Source organism: Pipistrellus hanaki (assembly GCF_964339955.1).
Source record: "Pipistrellus hanaki genome assembly, chromosome: 5".
Lineage (NCBI taxonomy): Eukaryota > Metazoa > Chordata > Mammalia > Chiroptera > Vespertilionidae > Pipistrellus > Pipistrellus hanaki.
The window spans coordinates 76,340,805-76,358,788 of NC_140507.1; the positions used below are offsets into that span (position 1 = coordinate 76,340,805).

Consider the following 17,984-nt stretch of genomic DNA (forward strand, 5'->3'; position numbering starts at 1 on the left):
ACCCTCTGCCGATTGTATACCTCCCGCTAGCTGAATGCCTCCACCCTTACTGTGCACCCCACGCTGACTAAACACCCCTGTGGCAGCTGTCTCCCTCCGTGCCACACCGACTGTCAGTGCCTCTGCCTGTGCCCCGTGCAGTATCCCCGTGTCCAGACTGGTCATACGCCCCTCCCCTGACAGCCCAGGACCTCCATTTCTACTGTCAACTAGGCCAGCTGTATACCGCTGGCAGCCCACGCCTGGTCTTTGACTAGTTTTGTTTTCTTGCTTTAGTCCCATTTCACGGTTGAGGAAACTGAGGCTCAGGGAAGGCAAGGCGCTGGCCTAAGTGTTCTCTGGCTCGTGTGTGTGTGTGTGTGTGTGTGTGTGTGTGTGTGGCAGGGGATGGGGGGATATTTGAATCCAGGGCCACCCAGTAGATACTGGCTCCACAAGACACAGGGAAACGTGTCCAGCCCAGAGCCTGCTCCCGCAGGAACTCAAACAAACCCTGTTCCCCAAATCCGTGGCTCCTGGATTCACGATTGTGAGAGTGTGCAGGGGTGATGGCTCAAGGGTGGAGCTTTGGGAGCCATACAGGGGCCCCTGGGGGCTGCGGGGGGGCCCCCAACGCGCGTTTTTAAGAAACTGGCCGTGCGGGTTTTTGTATGGACTCTCCCAATGTTTTTAACTGTTGCCATTTAATTTTTTTTTTTAAGTGCGGCTGAAAATAAAATACGCCCACGTGGTTGGAGAATTTTCAGCTCAAATACTTAACATTCGTAACAGTTGGGTATTTGGGGCCAGCCACCGGCCGGCTTTGTGCCTCAGTTTCCATACCTAGAGAATGGGGGGCTATGGGGGTCCTTTTGGGGCTGAGAAGTTGGTCCTGCGGCGTGGCCCGGAGAAGGGGGGGGGAGAGGGAGGGGAAGGGCGGGGGGCCCGGGGCCAGGGTGAAGCGGGTGCCCGCTGGGGCGGGGCGGGCGGGCTAAATCGGGCGGCGGGTGAGTGGCGGGAGCAGCTGCCCCGCCCCGCCCTCGGCCGGCGCCGGGCGCTCCGCGGGCCGGTCCGACTGGTTCGGGCCCCGCCCGGCTCCGGGCGGGGAGGAGCCGCCAGGCGGCCGGGCCGGCCCTCCCTCGGGACACCCAGCGCCGGACCCAGAGCCGGGGCGGCGGCGCGGGGATGGGGGGCGAGCGGCAGCATTACTACGGCAAGCACGGTAGGCGGCCGGGGGGGTGGATCTCTGCCGGTAGCGCCCCCGCCCCCCGCAATCACCGCCAGCACCCACACCCCAACCTTCCCCCGCCCCCGCAGTCACTGCCAGCACCCGCACCCCAACCTTCCCCCGCACCCCGAAATCACCGCCAGCGCCCGCACCCCAACCTTCCCCGAGAGCCTCTCCAAGTTCCCCCCGAATCCCTTCACCCAAAGGGCCCGTCCTTGCAGCCCTCTCCCCAGTACTCCTGTGGGGTTCCCCTGGGGACCCCCATTCCAGCCCCCTCCCCAGTGGGTGGCCGCCGGCTGGGACACCCAATGGCCGGTCCGCCCCCGCTGGCCGCCCTGCGCGGTGTGTCCTCTCCCCGAGGCTGGGGGCGGGCCCTGCGGGGTCTCTGAGATGTTCCTGCGACCGAGATCCCCCCGGGTGGGCTCCCGGCGCCTTCCTGCGCACCCAGCGCTGCCTTCTGACTTTCAGGAACGCCGCAGAAGTATGACCCCACCTTCAAAGGACCCATTTACAACCGGTAAGGGCTCTGGGCTGCTGGGGGCGGGGGGCGGGGGCCGGGGGCCTGGGGCAAGGGGGTGTCTGCTCAGACTGTCCCCCTCTGCTTCTAAACTCTTCACACTCACGGCTCTGTTCTCCAACAAACTGGTGATAAATGTTTTCCGACTTGACGACGAAAGGATTCATTTCCTTAGTATAAAGAGTCCTTACAAATGAACTAAAAAAAAAAAGAAATTCAGGCAAAAGACTGGAACAAGAAATACTGTAGACGATGAAGTTATGGAAAAATGTCCCAAACTCAGTGGAAAGTAAAGGGTTATAATTTAAAACAATAACCAAATAGAATTTCCTATCACGGATTAGCAAAGATTAAGTAGATTAACACACGTGTTCCGCACGGAAAGTAATTGTTGCAGGTTTTTTTCTTCAAGGGAATACGGAAATGCGAACATTTTAAGTGTGTATGTTTTTGTTCCAAAGATTAAAATTCCAGGGGGGAAAAAGTTTTAATAAACCTTGCACACATGGGCCAAATTGTACGAAATAGCTGTCTTTTTAAAAATGGCAAAATCAGCCGAAACCGGTTTGGCTCAGTGGATAGTGTTGGCCTATGGACTGAAAGGTCCCAGGTTCGATTCCGGTCAAGAGCATGTACATTGGTTGCGGGCATATCCCCAGTAGGGGGTGTGCAAGAGACAGCTGATCGTTGTTTCTCTCTCATCGATGCTTCTAACTCTCTATCCCTCTCTCTTCCTCTCTGTAAAAAAAATCAATAAAATATATTTTAAAAAACATAAAATAAAAATGGCGAAATCTAACCATCTGAATGTCCATCCTTTGCAACTAGTTAGCTAAGTTACAGTGGATTCTTAGGTTAATATTACACAGCTGTTAAAATGTATGAGTCCCGCCTGGGTTAGTGTGCTCTATGGTTAGAGCATCGGCCCTTGCACCATAGGTTCAATTTCACAACAATATTTCCCTCTCCCTCTTCCTCTCCCTCTCCCTCTCCCTCTCCCTCTCCGACTCTATCTCCCCCCTCTCTCCCTTCCACTCTCTATAAAAGATCAGTGGACACGAACACACCCTCCTATGCAGGGACCCACACCTCTACCACTTCTCACCTGGTAATTCCTTTAGGTTTCCATCTGAAAATCACTTTTTCTGAGGTCTCCGGAACTGTCGTGGAAAACCTGAGCATACACAATCACCAAGCACACTGTAGTTATTTATTACTTTCCCCTTCATCCACCTGGTCTGAATAGCTGGGGTTTTTAGTATTTGTCTGACGGTGTTTTAGACACCAGAGTGCCTTCTAATTATGACATCGTCGCTGTTTTTCCATGTCTCCACTTACGTGTTTATATTCCAGCAACCGCCCTGTTCCAGCAAACAGGAACCTATTCACAAGAGTGGATACAAGAAGACTGTTCACTGTCTTGTTAATAGAGGAGCTGAGGCCTACCCTGTTTCCCCGAAAATAAGACAGTGTCTTATATTAATTTTTTCTCCCAAAGTTGCGCTAGGTCTTATTTTCAGGGGATGTCTTATTTTCGGGGAAACACCGTATTAAACATTTTAAGAGTTTATTTTAGCAAAAACAAATTCAAACCCGGCTGCGCCAAATCGGAAGTGGTTAGACATGTTCTACTGAGGGAGCTCAGGAAGGTAGTTTTATAGAGAAGGTGGACACCAACTAAGAAAATTATTGATGGGCTGTGGCTTACAACCTTTGCGTTTTGATTTTGTAAACGTGAGACACACATAGGCTTTGATTTTTTTGGATTGCTGCCTAAATTGCTAAGGTATTAGAGCCAGCTTGGTCTCATGGTTTCCTGGTTTAATTAATGTAATGGTCTTCATAATGCTTTATTCATTCATTCATATATTTCATTCATAAATTCAATTTGAAATTCATATCGATTCTGCCAGGCAAGGTACTAACCGCAATAATTGACGTTGTGGAGTGATGGACATTCATGCCTGAGGTGGTAAAGCTGACTGGCCTTGGTTTTGAAGATATAGTGGGCGTTTCCCAGTGAGTCAAAGTGAGGAATAGTAAAAAATAAAAAATAAATAAATAAATAAATAAATCCTTGATGAGGATTAATATAGCAACAACAACAAAATGTACAAGAGTCCTAAGTGATGATATGGATCCCTCAATATAGTAAGCAAAAATTGCAAGACACAGAACAGGAGGTGTGTCATCACACTTAAGAAGAAAAAATTTAACATGAATACCTAATAAATAACTCAAAGGACTGACTAACAGGTTACTTATGGGCAGGCAGGGGTATGTGTGTGTGGAGGGGCAGACTTATCTCTTCATTGTATACATCCCTATTTTGCGGTTTTGATTTTTACCATGTTCATATATTTTTTTAAATTTTTATTTGTTGGCCGAAACCAGTTTGGCTCAGTGGATAGAGTGTCGGCCTGCGGACTCAAGGGTCCCAGGTTCAATTCCGGTCGGGGGCATGTACCTTGGTTGAGGGCACATCCCCAGTAGGGGGGTGTGCAGGAGGCAGCTAATCGATGTTTCTCTCTCATCGATGTTTCTGACTCTCTAACCCTCTCCCTTCCTCTCTGTAAAAAAATCAATAAAATATATTTAAAGATTTATTTGTTGATTTTTGAGAGAGAGAGAGGGAAAAAAAACATCAGTTTATTGTTCCACCTATTTATACATTCATTGCTTGATTTCATATTTGCCCTGACCCAGGGTCGAACCCGCGCCCTTGGCATATAGGGACGACATCCTAACGAACTGAACTTCCTGGCCAAGGCTCATCTATTTATTTATTTATTTATTTACTGTAACATTGAACCTTATAAAAATAATTTAAAATTAGAAAAAAGTCATCAATATGTAATGCTGGTAAGGATGTGAGGAAATGGGCGCCCTCCATCGAAGGAGAGCTGCACATTGCTGCAACCCGCTCTGAGGACAGGGTACCGTTACGGAGTGAAATTTGAAGCGTCCGTGCCCTTTGGTACAGCATCCGCATAGGTCAGGAGCGTGTGTCCGAATCACACGTGGGCGTGAGTGTGTGTACGGGGTACCGTGGGCCTGCGATCCTCGGGGCTCCGAGGCCCCACCCTGACGCGGCCTCTCGCTCCCAGGGGCTGCACAGACATCATCTGCTGTGTGTTCCTCCTCCTGGCCATCGTGGGCTACGTGGCGGTGGGGATCATCGGTGAGTGGAGGGAACGGGGCGGAGGGTTCGCGGTGAGGGGAAGCCGCCGCCGCCGGGTCAGGAGGGGGCTGATGCTGAGGAGCGGCGGGCAGTGCCTCAGTGTCTCTGCATTCCTCCACAGCGTGGACCCATGGAGACCCCCGAAAGGTGATCTACCCCACTGATAGCCGCGGCCAGTTCTGCGGGCAAAAGGGCACAAAAAATGCGTAAGTCTAGCTCCCTATTGCCTGGTGGGTCCGGGGCGGCGTGGGCCGGAGGCCTCAGGAGCTCTGGGGAGAGGGTTCTAGGCTTCTCCTACCCTGTTTCCCCGGAAATAAGACAGTGTCTTATATTAATTTTTGCTCCCAAAGATGCGCTAGGTCTTATTTTCAGGGGATGTCTTATTTTTCCATGAAGAAGAATACGGTACACATTTATTGTTAAATGAAAATAAAGGGAATTTATTACCTGTATATGGTGCGGTAATACGGTAGTTGTCAACACAAACCAGACAAACTGTGAATCCTACAGTATCAAGAATTGACTCATTTATTCAGTGACAATCATGTCATCATCTTCTGGAACATCATCATAACAATCCAATTCCTGAATTTCCTGGTGAATTTCTTGTGACTCCTAGGGGGAGGCCTTATTTTCCGGGGGAGGCCTTATATTTCACTCAGAAGGAAACCTGTCAGTAGGTCTTATTTTCGGAGGATATCTTATTTTCAGGGAAACACGGTACTTGCAGCCATCCATTAGTCCAGTCAACAAACATTTATAAAACTCCCACCATCCCCAGCCACTGTATTAGGCCTTGGGGACATGGCATTAAATGGGACATTAAGCCGAAACCAGTTTGGCTCAGTGGATAGAGCGTGGGCCTGCGGACTGAAAAGTCCCGGGTTCGATTCCAGTCAAGGGCATGTACATTGGTTGCGGGCACATCCCCAGTAGGGGGTGTGCAAGAGGCAGCTGATCGATGTTTCTTTCTCATCAATGTTTCTAACTCTATCCCTCTCTGTAAAAAAAAAGATCAATAAAATAAAATAAAAAAGAATAAGTGGGACATTAAGAGTCTTGTTTTAGGAGAGAGACGGAGAGGAGATGCTATGGGATCTGAGGTTGGTCATGACAGCTGAGGTAACAGAGGGAGTTCTTTTACTTCACCTGTAACAGTGAGGGTCCCGGCACTCCCGGCTGTGTGACCTAGGGCACGTGTCTCAACCTCTCTGAACCTTATTTTCCTCCTCTCCAAACTGGGGATTCTAACAGTCCCACTCTAATGAAGCTGTGGCGATGGCTGGATGAGCCTATATGTGTTCGGGGCTTAGAAAGTACTTGACATGAAGCTGCTGCCGCCGCAGTTATTGTTGTTGCTGTCATGAAGACATTTTGCCAGTATATAGGGTGGTTGAGAAGTCTTGACAATTTCCATCTCCCTTTCCCAACCCCAGGAACAAACCCTTCCTGTTTTATTTCAACATTGTGAAGTGTGCCAGCCCCCTCGTCCTGCTGGAATTCCAGTGTCCCACCCCCCAGGTAAGGTGTCCGCTCCCCACCCCTCCTCTGTCCCCCATTTCCAGCGCCAGGCCCTTGTTCTCCTGTAGTGGTGACTTCTCGCCCAGCTTTTTCCTTTGCCCCCGTGAATGGGGGGTGGAGCCTCTATTCTGAGTGGGGATCAGGTGTCTGACCCCACCCAACCCTGCCTCCTGCTCCCCCAAGATCTGCGTGGAGAAGTGCCCCAACCGATACCTCACCTATCTGAGTGCTCGCAGCTCCCCGGACTTTGAGTACTACAAGCAGTTCTGCGTGCCCGGCTTCCAGAACAACAAGGTGAGCAGAGCCCGGGCGGGGCCGGGGGAGGGCGCCGGTCTGGGGGATTAACTGTCCCCTCTCTCCACAGGCTGCGGCTGAGGTGCTTCGGGATGGTGACTGCCCGCCTGTCCTCATTCCTAGCACCCCGTGTGAGTCCGGGGTCCTGGGAGCTCTGGTGGGGCGGGGGCAGGTGTCAGGGGCTCGGCTTGACACTGCTGTCCCATCCCCTGCTCCGTGTAGTGGCCCAACGGTGCTTCCCCGCCATCCACGCCCACAAGGGGGTCCTCATGGTGGGCAACGCGACGACCTATGAGGATGGAGACGGCTTCCGGAAAAACATCACTGAGCTGGTCGAGGGCGCCAAGTGAGGACTGCCGGCCTGTCGCGCCGGCGTGGCGCCTTCCTGGGTGGGACAGGGCCTCCCCCGGGGCTGGGCCAGTCAGGGAGGGGTCTGACGCCACCCTCGTATGCCTTACCCCAGGCAGGCCAACGGGGTCCTGGAGGCTCGGCAGCTGGCCATGCGGATCTTTGAGGATTACACCGTCTCCTGGTACTGGATCGTCATGTAAGACGGGAGGGGCGGTGGCCTCTCTGGGGCTGGGCAGTCTGAAGCTGATGAGAGGGTGTGGACCACTCATGCCGCCCATTTCATCCCTCAGAGGCCTGGTCATCGCCATGGTGATGAGCCTCCTGTTCATCGTGCTGCTCCGCTTCCTGGCCGGCATTATGGTCTGGGTGATGATCGTCATGGTGATTCTGGTGCTGGGCTACGGTGTGTCTCCCCCTCCCTGCCTGCTCCCCTCCTCAGAGCCCGCAAAATGCTCGGGCCCTTTGACCTTGGCACTGGCCCATTAAGCATCTTCTAAGCCATCAGATGTCCTCTACCTTGTCCTACACCCGGAGGCTAGATCATAGTCTTCCAGACTGGGCCTGGATCTGTATCTCAGGGCACCAAAAGGCTACAAGCCGACCACTTAGGACAGTGGCTCATGACACATGCTCTGGCACCAGGAAGCTGGGGGTTCAAATGCCGGTTTTGCCAACTTCTCACTCTGTGGCCTCGGGCAAGTGACTCAACCGCCCTGTGCCTCAATTTCTTCTTCTATAAAATGGGGATAATTAATATTTACTAGTTAGGAAGCTTAATGAGAAGAAGGCAGTATGTGGAGGAGATGGAGCTGAGACTTAAGGAACCAGCAGGCCAAACTCAAAACCCAGTGCTTTAGAGCCCGATTATTCTTTTTTATAGAGGCTTTAAGAAACGAAGTTTTTATTGACTTTAGAGAGAGAGAGAGAAACACTGATGTGAGAGAGAAACATGGATTGGTTGCCTCCCTTACATTCTGGGACTGACCCCACAAACTGGGCGTGTGCCCTGACCAGGAACCAACTGGTAACTCTTTGGCATATGGGATGATGCTCAGCCAACTGAGCCACACTGTGCAAGGCCTGATTATTCATTTACACGCTCCATTTGGAGTGATGGCCTTATATGCAACCCAATCTGAGGGCACAGATATTAAAATATTCATGTTAATAGTAGTTTCTATCTGGATACTGGAATTTTAGGCAACTAGACCTTTTTTTTTTTTTTAATATATATATTTTATTGATTTTTTACAGAGAGGAGGGGAGAGATATAGAGAGCTAGAAATGTCGATGAGAGAGAAACATCGACCAGCTGCCTCTTGCACACCCCATACTGGGGATGTGCCCGCAACTCAGGTACATGCCCTTGACCGGAATCGAACCCGGGGCCCTTCAGTCTGCAGACTGATGCTCTACCACTGAGCCAAACTGGTTTCGGCTAGACCTTTTTTTTTTTTTTTTTTTTTTTTTTTTTTTTTTTTTTTTACTTTATCTGTATTTTATAATTTTCTTCTACAAAGAGCTAAGAGGAATGCTAAAAATTCCTAATGCTACCCCATTGGACGTTAACACCCATGTCCTCCCTTACTACCCATGAGTCATTGTTACAGAGTTGCAAGGGGTCAGGAAAGCCTCAGGCATACAGCATCCTGACATCTATTCATTCATTCATTCATTCATTCAACATGTCCTGAGTGTCTTTTGTAGCCTAGGCAGTTTTCTACGTGGTGGGATTATAGCATTGAATAAAACAGGACAAATCTTTGCTCCTGAGGAGCTTATATTCCTGGAGGTATGGAGTAGATGGACGAGAAAAAAACAAAACAAAACAGAAAATCCTCTAGGATATCAAAGCAGAGAAGGGGGATAAGAAGTTGGGAGTGCGAGAGGGTAAGATTCTAAAAAGGGGAAAGGTTTCTGGAAGGTCTCGCGAGAAGGTGACGTGTCGGTACAGGAGGCTGTGAAAGGTCTGTTGGGCAGAGAATGTATCAGAAGCGGGAAGAGCTAGTGCAAGGGCTCTGAGACAGGAGCAAGCGCTGGCAGCCCCCCTCGGCCTCCATTTCTGCTTCTGTGAAACGGGTGCTGGTCCCTGCTTCGCCCCATTGGCGGAGCACTTGATGTGCCTAGCATGGCGCTTCCTCTGCGCAGGGATATTTCACTGCTACATGGAGTACGCCCGCCTGCGTGGTGAGGCCGGCTCGGACATCTCCCTGGTGGACCTCGGCTTCCAGACGGATCTCCGCGTGTACCTGCACTTGAGGCAGACCTGGATGGCTTTCAGTGAGTCCCAACCCCCCATTCCTGCCCCCAGTTAGGCACGGGAGGGAGTGGGAGCCTGGGCAGCTGGCAGACGTGGCCACCCTCTGCCCCCTGCAGTGATAATTCTGAGCATACTTGAGGTTATTATCATCTTGCTGCTCATCTTTCTACGGAAGAGAATTCTCATCGCCATTGCACTCATCAAAGAAGCCAGCAGGTGGGTGTGGCGGTGTCAGGCATGGGGGGTCCGAGGGCTGCTCGGACCCTCATGCCCGTGTCTCTGCTCCCCTCCAGGGCTGTGGGATACGTGATGTGCTCCCTGCTGTACCCGCTGGTCACCTTCTTCCTGCTGTGCCTTTGCATTGCCTACTGGGCCAGCACTGCCGTGTATCCACCGTCAGACCCGATTCCTGATCCTGGCGACGGCTAGAGACCAAACTTGCCTGGAAGTGACCTGCAGCTCGGGGGCAGGCCCAAAGCTTGGTTGGGGGAGGGACCCTTTCTCACAAGCCCCCTGGGGTTCCTAACCTCAGACCTGAGGTTCCTTAACGAGCCTCCCAGCTTCCTGTCCACTTCCAACGAAGCTGTTTATAAAATCTTCGGTGATGCCAACACCTGCCCATTGAATGGGAAAACCTGCAACCCTGAGGTGGGTATCTGGAGGTGGGGGGGGGGGGGGGCTGTTTCCCCAGCAGCCCATGGGGGATCTGAAACCTCTCACCCCAACTTTGGGACCAGTGCTGGGTATGGGGGGAAGGAGGGGAAGAGATCCCCTCCATACCCCCTCTCTTAACCCAGTGATGGCCAGTTCTTGCCTTCCACAAGCCCCTATCCTGACCCCAGCGATCCTTATGCTGGCCTCTGCCACTCTGCCTTATCTTGTCCATGGGGCCACTCCACTGACACATGACCCACCCTGATCCCCCAAATAGCCTATGCTTCCTCCCTGACACCCATTGAGTTTGTTACATGATCCCCCTAGTCTTGCTTCTGGAACCCCTTTTATAAGTCCCAGTCCAGGTCCCCCAACCCCTTAACTCTGACCCCCATGACTCCTGTCCACGCCCTGTGGTATAGCTGACCCAGACCTGATGCCCAGGCCCACCCTCCACCCTGGGTCCCTGGGTTGTGACCGGGCTCTGCGTCTCTCCCACAGAACTTCCCCTCTGCCAACGAGTCCCGCCTGTGCCCCGGAGCCCACTGCCAGTTCGCCTTCTACGGTGGTGAGTCAGCTTACCACCAGGCCCTGCTGGGCCTGCAGATCTTTAATGCCTTCATGTTCTTCTGGCTGGCCAACTTCGTGCTGGCGCTGGGCCAGGTCACGCTTGCCGGGGCCTTCGCCTCCTACTACTGGGCCCTGCACAAGCCAGATGACCTGCCCGCCTTCCCGCTCTTCTCCTCCTTCAGCCGTGCACTCAGGTGGGACCTCCGATGGGCGGGCTGGGGTGGGGGTGAGGTGGGGCGGAGGAGGCCAGGCCCAGCCACTGACCGTGCCCTTGGCCTGCAGGTACCACACAGGCTCCCTGGCCTTCGGTGCCCTCATTCTGGCCATCGTGCAGATCATCCGAGTGATGCTGGAGTACTTGGATCAGCGCCTGAAAGGTGAGGCCGCCTGAAAGGTGAGGCCCAAATGCTGTGGGCTTTGGCCTTAAACTGGGGAGGCAGAACTGGGGGGAATCGGAATGGGTTCTTGCTTGAGGGCCAGGCTTGTGTGGGATAGTGATTGATTTTGGCTATGGGCAGGTAGAGCTGGAAGACTTGGGTGATTGGTTCCTGCCATGGAGCGGGTGTGTGGTACCAAGGATTGGTGTATGGGAGGCGGGGCCAGAGCAGTGGTATGGGCTGCGATTGGCTCCTGTCTTGGAGTCGGGGCTGAAAAGCTTCAGGATGGGGTCCCTCATTGGGGTTTGCCCTCCAAGGATCCTAGATGGGGGTATCTGCTCTCCCTTGTCTCTTTGAGAAGGTGGGCTCGGGAGTTCTGCCCTGTGCTGAGGTGTGTGATGAGGAGGTGTGTGTAGGGGGCACGGGGATGCACGGGGGTGATGGTGGTGGTGTTCCCTCACCTCCACATCCCTCCGTTTCCTCCCAGCTGCCGACAACAAGTTTGCCAAGTTCCTCATGACCTGTCTCAAGTGCTGCTTCTGGTGCCTGGAGAAGTTCATCAGATTCCTCAATAGGAACGCCTACATCATGGTCAGTGGCCTGGGACCCATCACCAGCCCACCAGCTTCTCCTGGGAGGGAGGAGCCGGCCTTCCCTCCAGGGAGCCCTGACCCCTCCCTCCTGCCTCCCTCCAGATCGCCATCTATGGCACCAACTTCTGCACCTCGGCCAAGAACGCCTTCTTCCTGCTGATGAGGAACATCATCAGGTCAGAGGGAACGCCATCTTCTCACCCCCTCCCTCCAGCCCCGGCCCCCGAGCCCGCGTTCACGCCTGCTCCGCACCTCTCCCTTGCAGAGTGGCTGTCCTGGACAAAGTTACTGACTTCCTCTTCCTGTTGGGCAAACTTCTGATTGTGGGTAGTGTGGGTGAGTGCTGCTCGCCCGGCCTGTCTGGCTGTGGGAGCCTCTTGGGCTGTGGGATCCCCGTGTCTTCTTCTGTGGGGGGTTGGGTCTTCTCTGGGCAGCGGGCTACTTCCCGTAGCCAAAACCCTCAACCGTCTCGGTTTTCTCCCCCCATCCAGGGATCCTGGCTTTCTTCTTCTTCACCCACCGTATCAGGATCATACAAGACACAGCACCGCCCCTCAATTATTACTGGGTCCCTATACTGGTACGGAACTCTGGGGGTGGGGGGTGTCGGGGGAGAAGGAGGAGTTGACTGGACAGTAGGGTGGGGGTCAGAAGTAGGGGATTGTTTATGTATTCCCACAAACATGAAGCACCTGCTTTGGACCAGCCACAGAGGGAGGAAGGGCGTCCCTCTAGAGAACTGCAGTTTAGAGGCAAATAGACATTAATCAGTAAGTCAGTCGTGATATGGGTGGATATGAGATTGCAGACTGGTATGTGCCCCAGGGCAGAATTCCAGGGAACTTTTGGAGCCTGTGGTGGAAGCTTTTTTCAGGTCTGGGAGTCCAGGCAGTTTCACTGCTGTGGAAGTGATGTCAGATCTAAAATCTGAAGGACAGCCGAAACTGGCTCAGTGAATAGAGCATTGGCCTGTGGACTGAAAGGTCCCAGGTTCGATTCTAGTCAAGGGCATGTACCTTGGTTGCGGGCACATCCCCAGTAGGGGGTGTGCAAGAGGCAGCTGATCTATGATTCTCTCTCATCGATGTTTCTAACTCTCTATCCCTCTCTCTTCCTCTCTGTAAAAAATCAGTAAAATACAATATATTTAAAAATAAAATAATAAAATAAAATCTGAAGGACAGGCCTAGCTGGTTCTGCCCAGTGGATAGAGCATCAGCTTGCTGACTGAAGGGTCCCAGGTTCGATTCTCTTCAAGGGCACATGCCTGGGTTGCAAGCTCAGTCCCCAGTAGGGGGCGTGTAGGAGGCAGGCCAATTAATGATTCTCATCATTGATGTTTCTATCTCTCCCTTCCTCTCAGAAATCAATAAAAATATATTAAAATAAATAAAATCTGAAGAACACGCAGGCACAGCCAGGCATAGGGAACAAGGACAGAGCCTCTAAGGTGGGACCCTCCCAGAGCAGTGAGGAAACCAGTGTGACTGATGTGGAGGAAGTGAAGAGGGGAGGAGGTGGAGGGAGATAAGGGCAGGGAGGTAACAGGTGCTGGAGGGGTTAGGTCATCAGGAAATCTAAGTGCAGGAGCCCGATGACCTAGATTTTTATTTTAGTCCTCTTTGCTAGTTCTAGGATGTGTTACTTTGGGCAAGTTATTTAATCTCTCTGTAGTCCCCTCATGTCAGTCAATTAATGTGTATCAGGTACCTACCAGGTGACCTGTGAGTCACCAAATTGCCGGGGGTGTGGCAGTAATCGGGTCCGGCACAGTCTAGCTGAGATGTGGCATTAACCCTGGACTGCCCTGCACATGCATAAAATTGCAGCTAGAGGAAGATCTCGGAGGAGGGGTGCCCAGTACCAGGAGAGCATAAGGCAGGGTCTAGATGTCAGCGGCGACTCCTTGGAGGAGGTGTTACCCGAGACTTTGACGTTTGAGCTTCAAGCAGAACAATGAGGAAGGATCATAAACTAGACTAAGTCAGGGCAGTAGCATGTGCCAAGGCCCTGGGGTCAAAGAGAGCAGCCAATAATGTCCTGTGGATGGCAGGGCTCTGCCCACAGGGTTGAGGGGTTAGGTTATTTTTATTCTAAGGCGGGCAGGCTTACAGCGTAGGAATGACCTGATCCCTGCCTGGGAGGGACAGGGGGGGTGGGAGTTGCCCTGGGCAGGAGCTGGGATGGAAACAGCTCCTGTCCCCTCACCCAGACTGTGATCATCGGCTCCTACCTGATCGCCCACGGCTTCTTCAGCGTCTACGGCATGTGTGTGGACACCTTGTTCCTCTGCTTCTGTGAGTGACCCCTCAGCCCGACTCTCACTGGGCCCCGACTCCCTTCTCCCTCTGGGCAAGCACACCTTCCCGTGGGGCCACACACGCACCTGCCACATGCCCCCGGCTTCCCAGGGACTAGCTGCCCCGCACTGGGGCTGGCACGCCCTCTCCGCTTCCTCCCTGCGCACAGAGCCCTGGGCCCTCGGCTTCCGAGTTTTCAGCTTCGTTTGGGGGGGAGCGGGGATCTGTGGCTGCCACTAACTCTGGTCTCTCCATCTGTCTGTTTTTTGTTTTTCTCTTTTCTCTTCCTCTCTTCCATGCCTGCTGGCTTCCCTGTTCTTCCCTGCCTCCCTTTCCCCCTCCCCTTCCTGACCACCCCCTTTTCCCCTGCCGGTTCCTGGGGGGAGCCCAGGTGAGGACCTGGAAAGGAATGACGGCTCTCAGGAGCGACCCTACTTCATGTCGCCTGAGCTGAGAGGCATCCTGTTGAAGGGGAGTGCGGAGGAGGGGAAGCAGGCAGAAGTGGAGGAGTAGAGGAGGCGTAGAGGAGGAGGGGCGGCCAGCCTCCTTGTTCCCGCCCTGTAGACCGGGGGTGCATGCGGGGCTCCCTTGCCTGGGCGTGGGGGACGTGTGAGCCCACCGTAGCTGCCCCTCCTCTCCGGTCCCCGCGTGTCTTGCTTCCTAACCCTCTGAGGCATCTGTGGCCCCTGCCTGCCCCGCCGTCCCCAGAGGCCCCTGCCCAGGAGCGCCCCTCACGCCACCTGCTCTGGGGTCTCTCTCTGCAGTGGAGGACCTCGAGAGGAATGATGGCTCGGCCGAGAGGCCTTACTTCATGTCTTCCAACCTCAAGAAGCTGTTGAACAAGACCAACAAGAAGCTGGCGGAATCTTAACGGCCCCGCCTCCCCCCCACACACACCTCCCTGCAAGGTCTCACGCTGGGTGCTCGGCAGCTGGGTCAGAGCCCCCGGCCCCTTGGGCTGACCGGGAGGCCTGTCACTGCCACCCCGCCATCATCCAGTGACCACCCGTTTCTGGGGACCCGGGAGATTGGTGGCGTCTCCTCCCTATGCCAAGGGGCAGGCGGGCTTCTCGTGACGGCCCCCCAAGACTGCGCACCGAATCGCGCCGGCCCTCGCTGGCCGGGATGGGAAGGAGTCCGATGTGTCTGGCCCGCGAGGGGGCCCAGCCTCTGTGGGCTGCGTCCAGCTTCCCGTTCCCTCTCCTGGGGGTGGGATGGTGTGTGTGTCTGCGGGAGCCACGGCCACAGGAAGCTCTGGCTCCCGAAGGCCCTCGTTCGCACGGGATCTGCTCCAGCCAGGACTGAGCCCCTTCTCCAGAGCCGAGCAATCGGCACTGAGCTGCCACGTGTGTTTCTTTACTATTTTTTTTTTTTTTTTTAAACCTGGCTGTGCATTGAAGGGTCTATTAGTTGTTGTTTTTTTTTTTTTCTGTCTCAACAGCTGAAATGGGGCCACTGAGGAGTGCCTTCTGTTATCTGGTATGGCTGCAGTGGGGTGTGTACCCATGCCCAGGGGGGTGTCTCCTGGCACGGGGGCAGCAGGGCGCCCTGGTTGTTGATGGGAGATGAGGGACGGAGACTGTTCTGGGAGCGGGGGGAGACCCCTCAGAGCCGCCTGATGGAAACCTGCTGGCTGGCTGGCTGGCTGGCTGGCGGGCGGGCGAAGTGGTGCTGAGTTTCTCCCTCCCTCTGCCAGTGATTGACACAGCTCTCTTTGTAAGAGAGAAGAGAAACTGAATCCACCCAAGGGACAATTTCAGGGGGAGGGGTGCAGGGCAAATGCCAGACCTCCCTGCCCAGTCACCTCATCTTGAGGATCCTTTTGCCAAATTGGTTGAACTCAGGACCTGGTCTCCTGGTTTTCTCTCCGCCATATATCCTAAGGCCCCCCCGGCTTCATGTCTCTGTTCATCGGCGCAGTCCCAGGGTCCCGGAGAGAGAGAGATCCCGCCTAGGGTCTCCGCGTCCTGCGCCTGCTGCCGGTCCTCCCTCCTCCCTCCCCGTTCTGTCCACACATCCCTGCGTGTAACTGCATTCCAACCACTAATAAAGTGCCTATTGTAACAGCCCAAGCCTGGCGTGTTTGTGGGGGCAGCGGGAGGCTGGTAACAAGAACCCCAGCCTTTACAGCCCTGGAATTCCCTGAGCTGGGGTGACTGTATCCAGGGAAAGGAGGCCAGGAAGCCCTGTCTGCTGGCCCCTGTCTCCGCCCGGATTCCACCGAGCAAGCAGCTCAGGTTTCTCCTGAACAAATGGCTCTTATTAGGTTCCGGTGCCTAGACTCCAGAAGGCGGCCACTCACCTCCCACCCCCGCCCTGCTATCCACTTCCCGCCTCCCCCGCCTCGGTCACATGGCCTGGACGTGTCCTGAGGCCTGCTTTGTCCCCTGGCCCAGCCACCTCAGGTGTCGCAGTTTAGCTCATTTGGATCTGGAAAGCTGCCCCTGCCAGGCTGCCTGGAAGCTCACTGCTGCCCCCTGCTGCCAGCTGTCACAATCACCTCTATGCCAAGAGCCCCACCATGTTAACTGCCTTTCTTACTCATATGCCCTTGCCTGGAATTTTTTCGTAAGTAGCCACTTTTTTTTTTTTTTTTTTTTTTTTTTTTTAGTACTTCCTATCTGCATACCATACCTTGCTTCTATTGCTCTCCCATTAGTAAGTTTATGAAAGCAAAGAGGCTGCCTAGCCAGCAGGAAAGCGGCCAGGTCTCCTTGACCCTAACTTGTACTAATGTTCTCTGGGTTCCTTGTTCACCTCCAGCTTCAAGTATGTTTTTTTTTTTACTTTACCGCAGCTCCTGTTAGCCTCACCTCCAAAATATTTCCTAAACTTGCCCACATCTTCCCGTATCTTCAGCCCTCAGCCCTCATTATCCCTCCCCTGGTCCCTAGCTCCTGCCATCATGTTCCCTGACAGGTGCAAAAGGGGACCTGTGAACAGCTGAAGGAGTTCACACCTCTCTGCTTGAGAGCCATCCATGGCTCCCACCTTATTCAGAGAAAAGCCAGAGTTCTCACTGCAGCCCATAGGCCCCACCCCATCACCTTCCCCTGGCTGGTTCATCCAGCTACTCTGGCCTCAGGGGTCGTGCCTGAAATGCTCTCCACCTGGTGTTTTGCATGGCTAGCTCCTCATCCTTCCATTTTTAGCTTAGGGATCCCCTCCTCCAGGAAGCCTTCCCTGCTCATCTAAAGTTGGCCTCTCTGGATGACAACCACGTCAACCTGTTTTGCGGAAAGCCATCCACTGCAGATACTATCGCGAGAGAGTGCGCCAAGGAACGAGGAATGCTGTTCTGTTGAGATAGTGGTGGCTCAAAGCGATTTCCTGACCTAATAGCCTCAAAGTAAATGTTTACTGACCCTTACTGATCTTTACTGATCTTTATTGACCTTAGAGACGGTCTGTCAGCTACCTGTTTCCTGTGCTTTACTGAGGACAAAGATGTGTATCTAAAAAGAATAAAAAGCGGACAAGGCCACGTTTCTTGGAGAGGTCTCCACCTGCCCCGCCCCCCCCAAGCCTTCTAAATTCATATTTCTTTTTAAAAAATATATTTTATTGTTTTTTTACAAAGAGGAAGAGAGAGAGATAGAGAGTTAGAAACATCGATGAGAGAGAAACACCGGATCAGCTGCATCCTGCACACCTCCTACTGAGGATGTGCCGCAACCAAGGTACATGCCCTTGACCAGAATTAAATCTGGGACCTTTCAGTCCACAGGCCGATGCTCTATCCACCGAGCCAAATCGGTTTTAGCTAAATTCATATTTCTTGTGTAGTATTTTCATTTCTGCATCGGCCCCTCCTTCAGATCCTCAACCCTAGCCATGCAGGTCGAGGCACCGTTTGTTTTCTTCTTGGCACTGGTCACAATCTGCAATTATTTATTTGTGTTTTTACTTACTACGTATCAGCCTTCCCACCCAGAATGTCAGCTCAAAGGGGACCCAGGTCGCACCTCTGCTTTCCCACCTTATCCCAGGGCGGGAGAGAGTGCCTGGGACACAGCAGGCACTTGGCATGCAGGCGTGGAACACCTGGATGAAGGTGAGGAGCCTACTTAGCATAGCGCCTGCCCCAGGGGAAGGTGCACAGTATGAGTGACTGCTATTACCGTGTTTCCCCGAAAATAAGACCTACTTACAGTTTTCC

The 17,984-nt window shown here is 53.4% G+C and overlaps 1 protein-coding gene across 4 annotated transcripts in view; it reads left to right on the forward strand.

Annotated features, from left to right (window-relative positions):
- SLC44A2 (solute carrier family 44 member 2 (CTL2 blood group)) overlaps window positions 1-15,897 on the forward strand; it is a 29,288-nt gene extending 13,391 nt beyond the window's left edge. Inside the window, exons 1-22 of one of the 4 annotated variants that reach the window (XM_084885687.1) lie at window positions 1,045-1,201; window positions 1,676-1,724; window positions 4,832-4,905; window positions 5,027-5,111; window positions 6,342-6,426; window positions 6,610-6,720; window positions 6,791-6,851; window positions 6,943-7,066; window positions 7,184-7,267; window positions 7,362-7,474; window positions 9,220-9,351; window positions 9,448-9,547; window positions 9,625-9,717; window positions 9,892-9,979; window positions 10,487-10,749; window positions 10,838-10,932; window positions 11,420-11,523; window positions 11,628-11,701; window positions 11,791-11,861; window positions 12,017-12,105; window positions 13,738-13,822; window positions 14,217-15,897. In XM_084885687.1, coding sequence (XP_084741813.1) covers window positions 1,165-1,201; window positions 1,676-1,724; window positions 4,832-4,905; window positions 5,027-5,111; window positions 6,342-6,426; window positions 6,610-6,720; window positions 6,791-6,851; window positions 6,943-7,066; window positions 7,184-7,267; window positions 7,362-7,474; window positions 9,220-9,351; window positions 9,448-9,547; window positions 9,625-9,717; window positions 9,892-9,979; window positions 10,487-10,749; window positions 10,838-10,932; window positions 11,420-11,523; window positions 11,628-11,701; window positions 11,791-11,861; window positions 12,017-12,105; window positions 13,738-13,822; window positions 14,217-14,338 — 2,139 coding nt within the window. In that variant the 5' untranslated portion in view covers window positions 1,045-1,164 and the 3' untranslated portion in view covers window positions 14,339-15,897. Of the gene's footprint in view, window positions 1-1,044; window positions 1,202-1,675; window positions 1,725-4,831; window positions 4,906-5,026; window positions 5,112-6,341; window positions 6,427-6,609; window positions 6,721-6,790; window positions 6,852-6,942; window positions 7,067-7,183; window positions 7,268-7,361; window positions 7,475-9,219; window positions 9,352-9,447; window positions 9,548-9,624; window positions 9,718-9,891; window positions 9,980-10,486; window positions 10,750-10,837; window positions 10,933-11,419; window positions 11,524-11,627; window positions 11,702-11,790; window positions 11,862-12,016; window positions 12,106-13,737; window positions 13,823-14,216 lie in introns of those variants that run through there. The other 3 variants (XM_084885688.1, XM_084885685.1, XM_084885686.1) reach the window with 3 other exon arrangements.
- The last annotated feature ends 2,087 nt before the right edge of the window (window positions 15,898-17,984 follow it).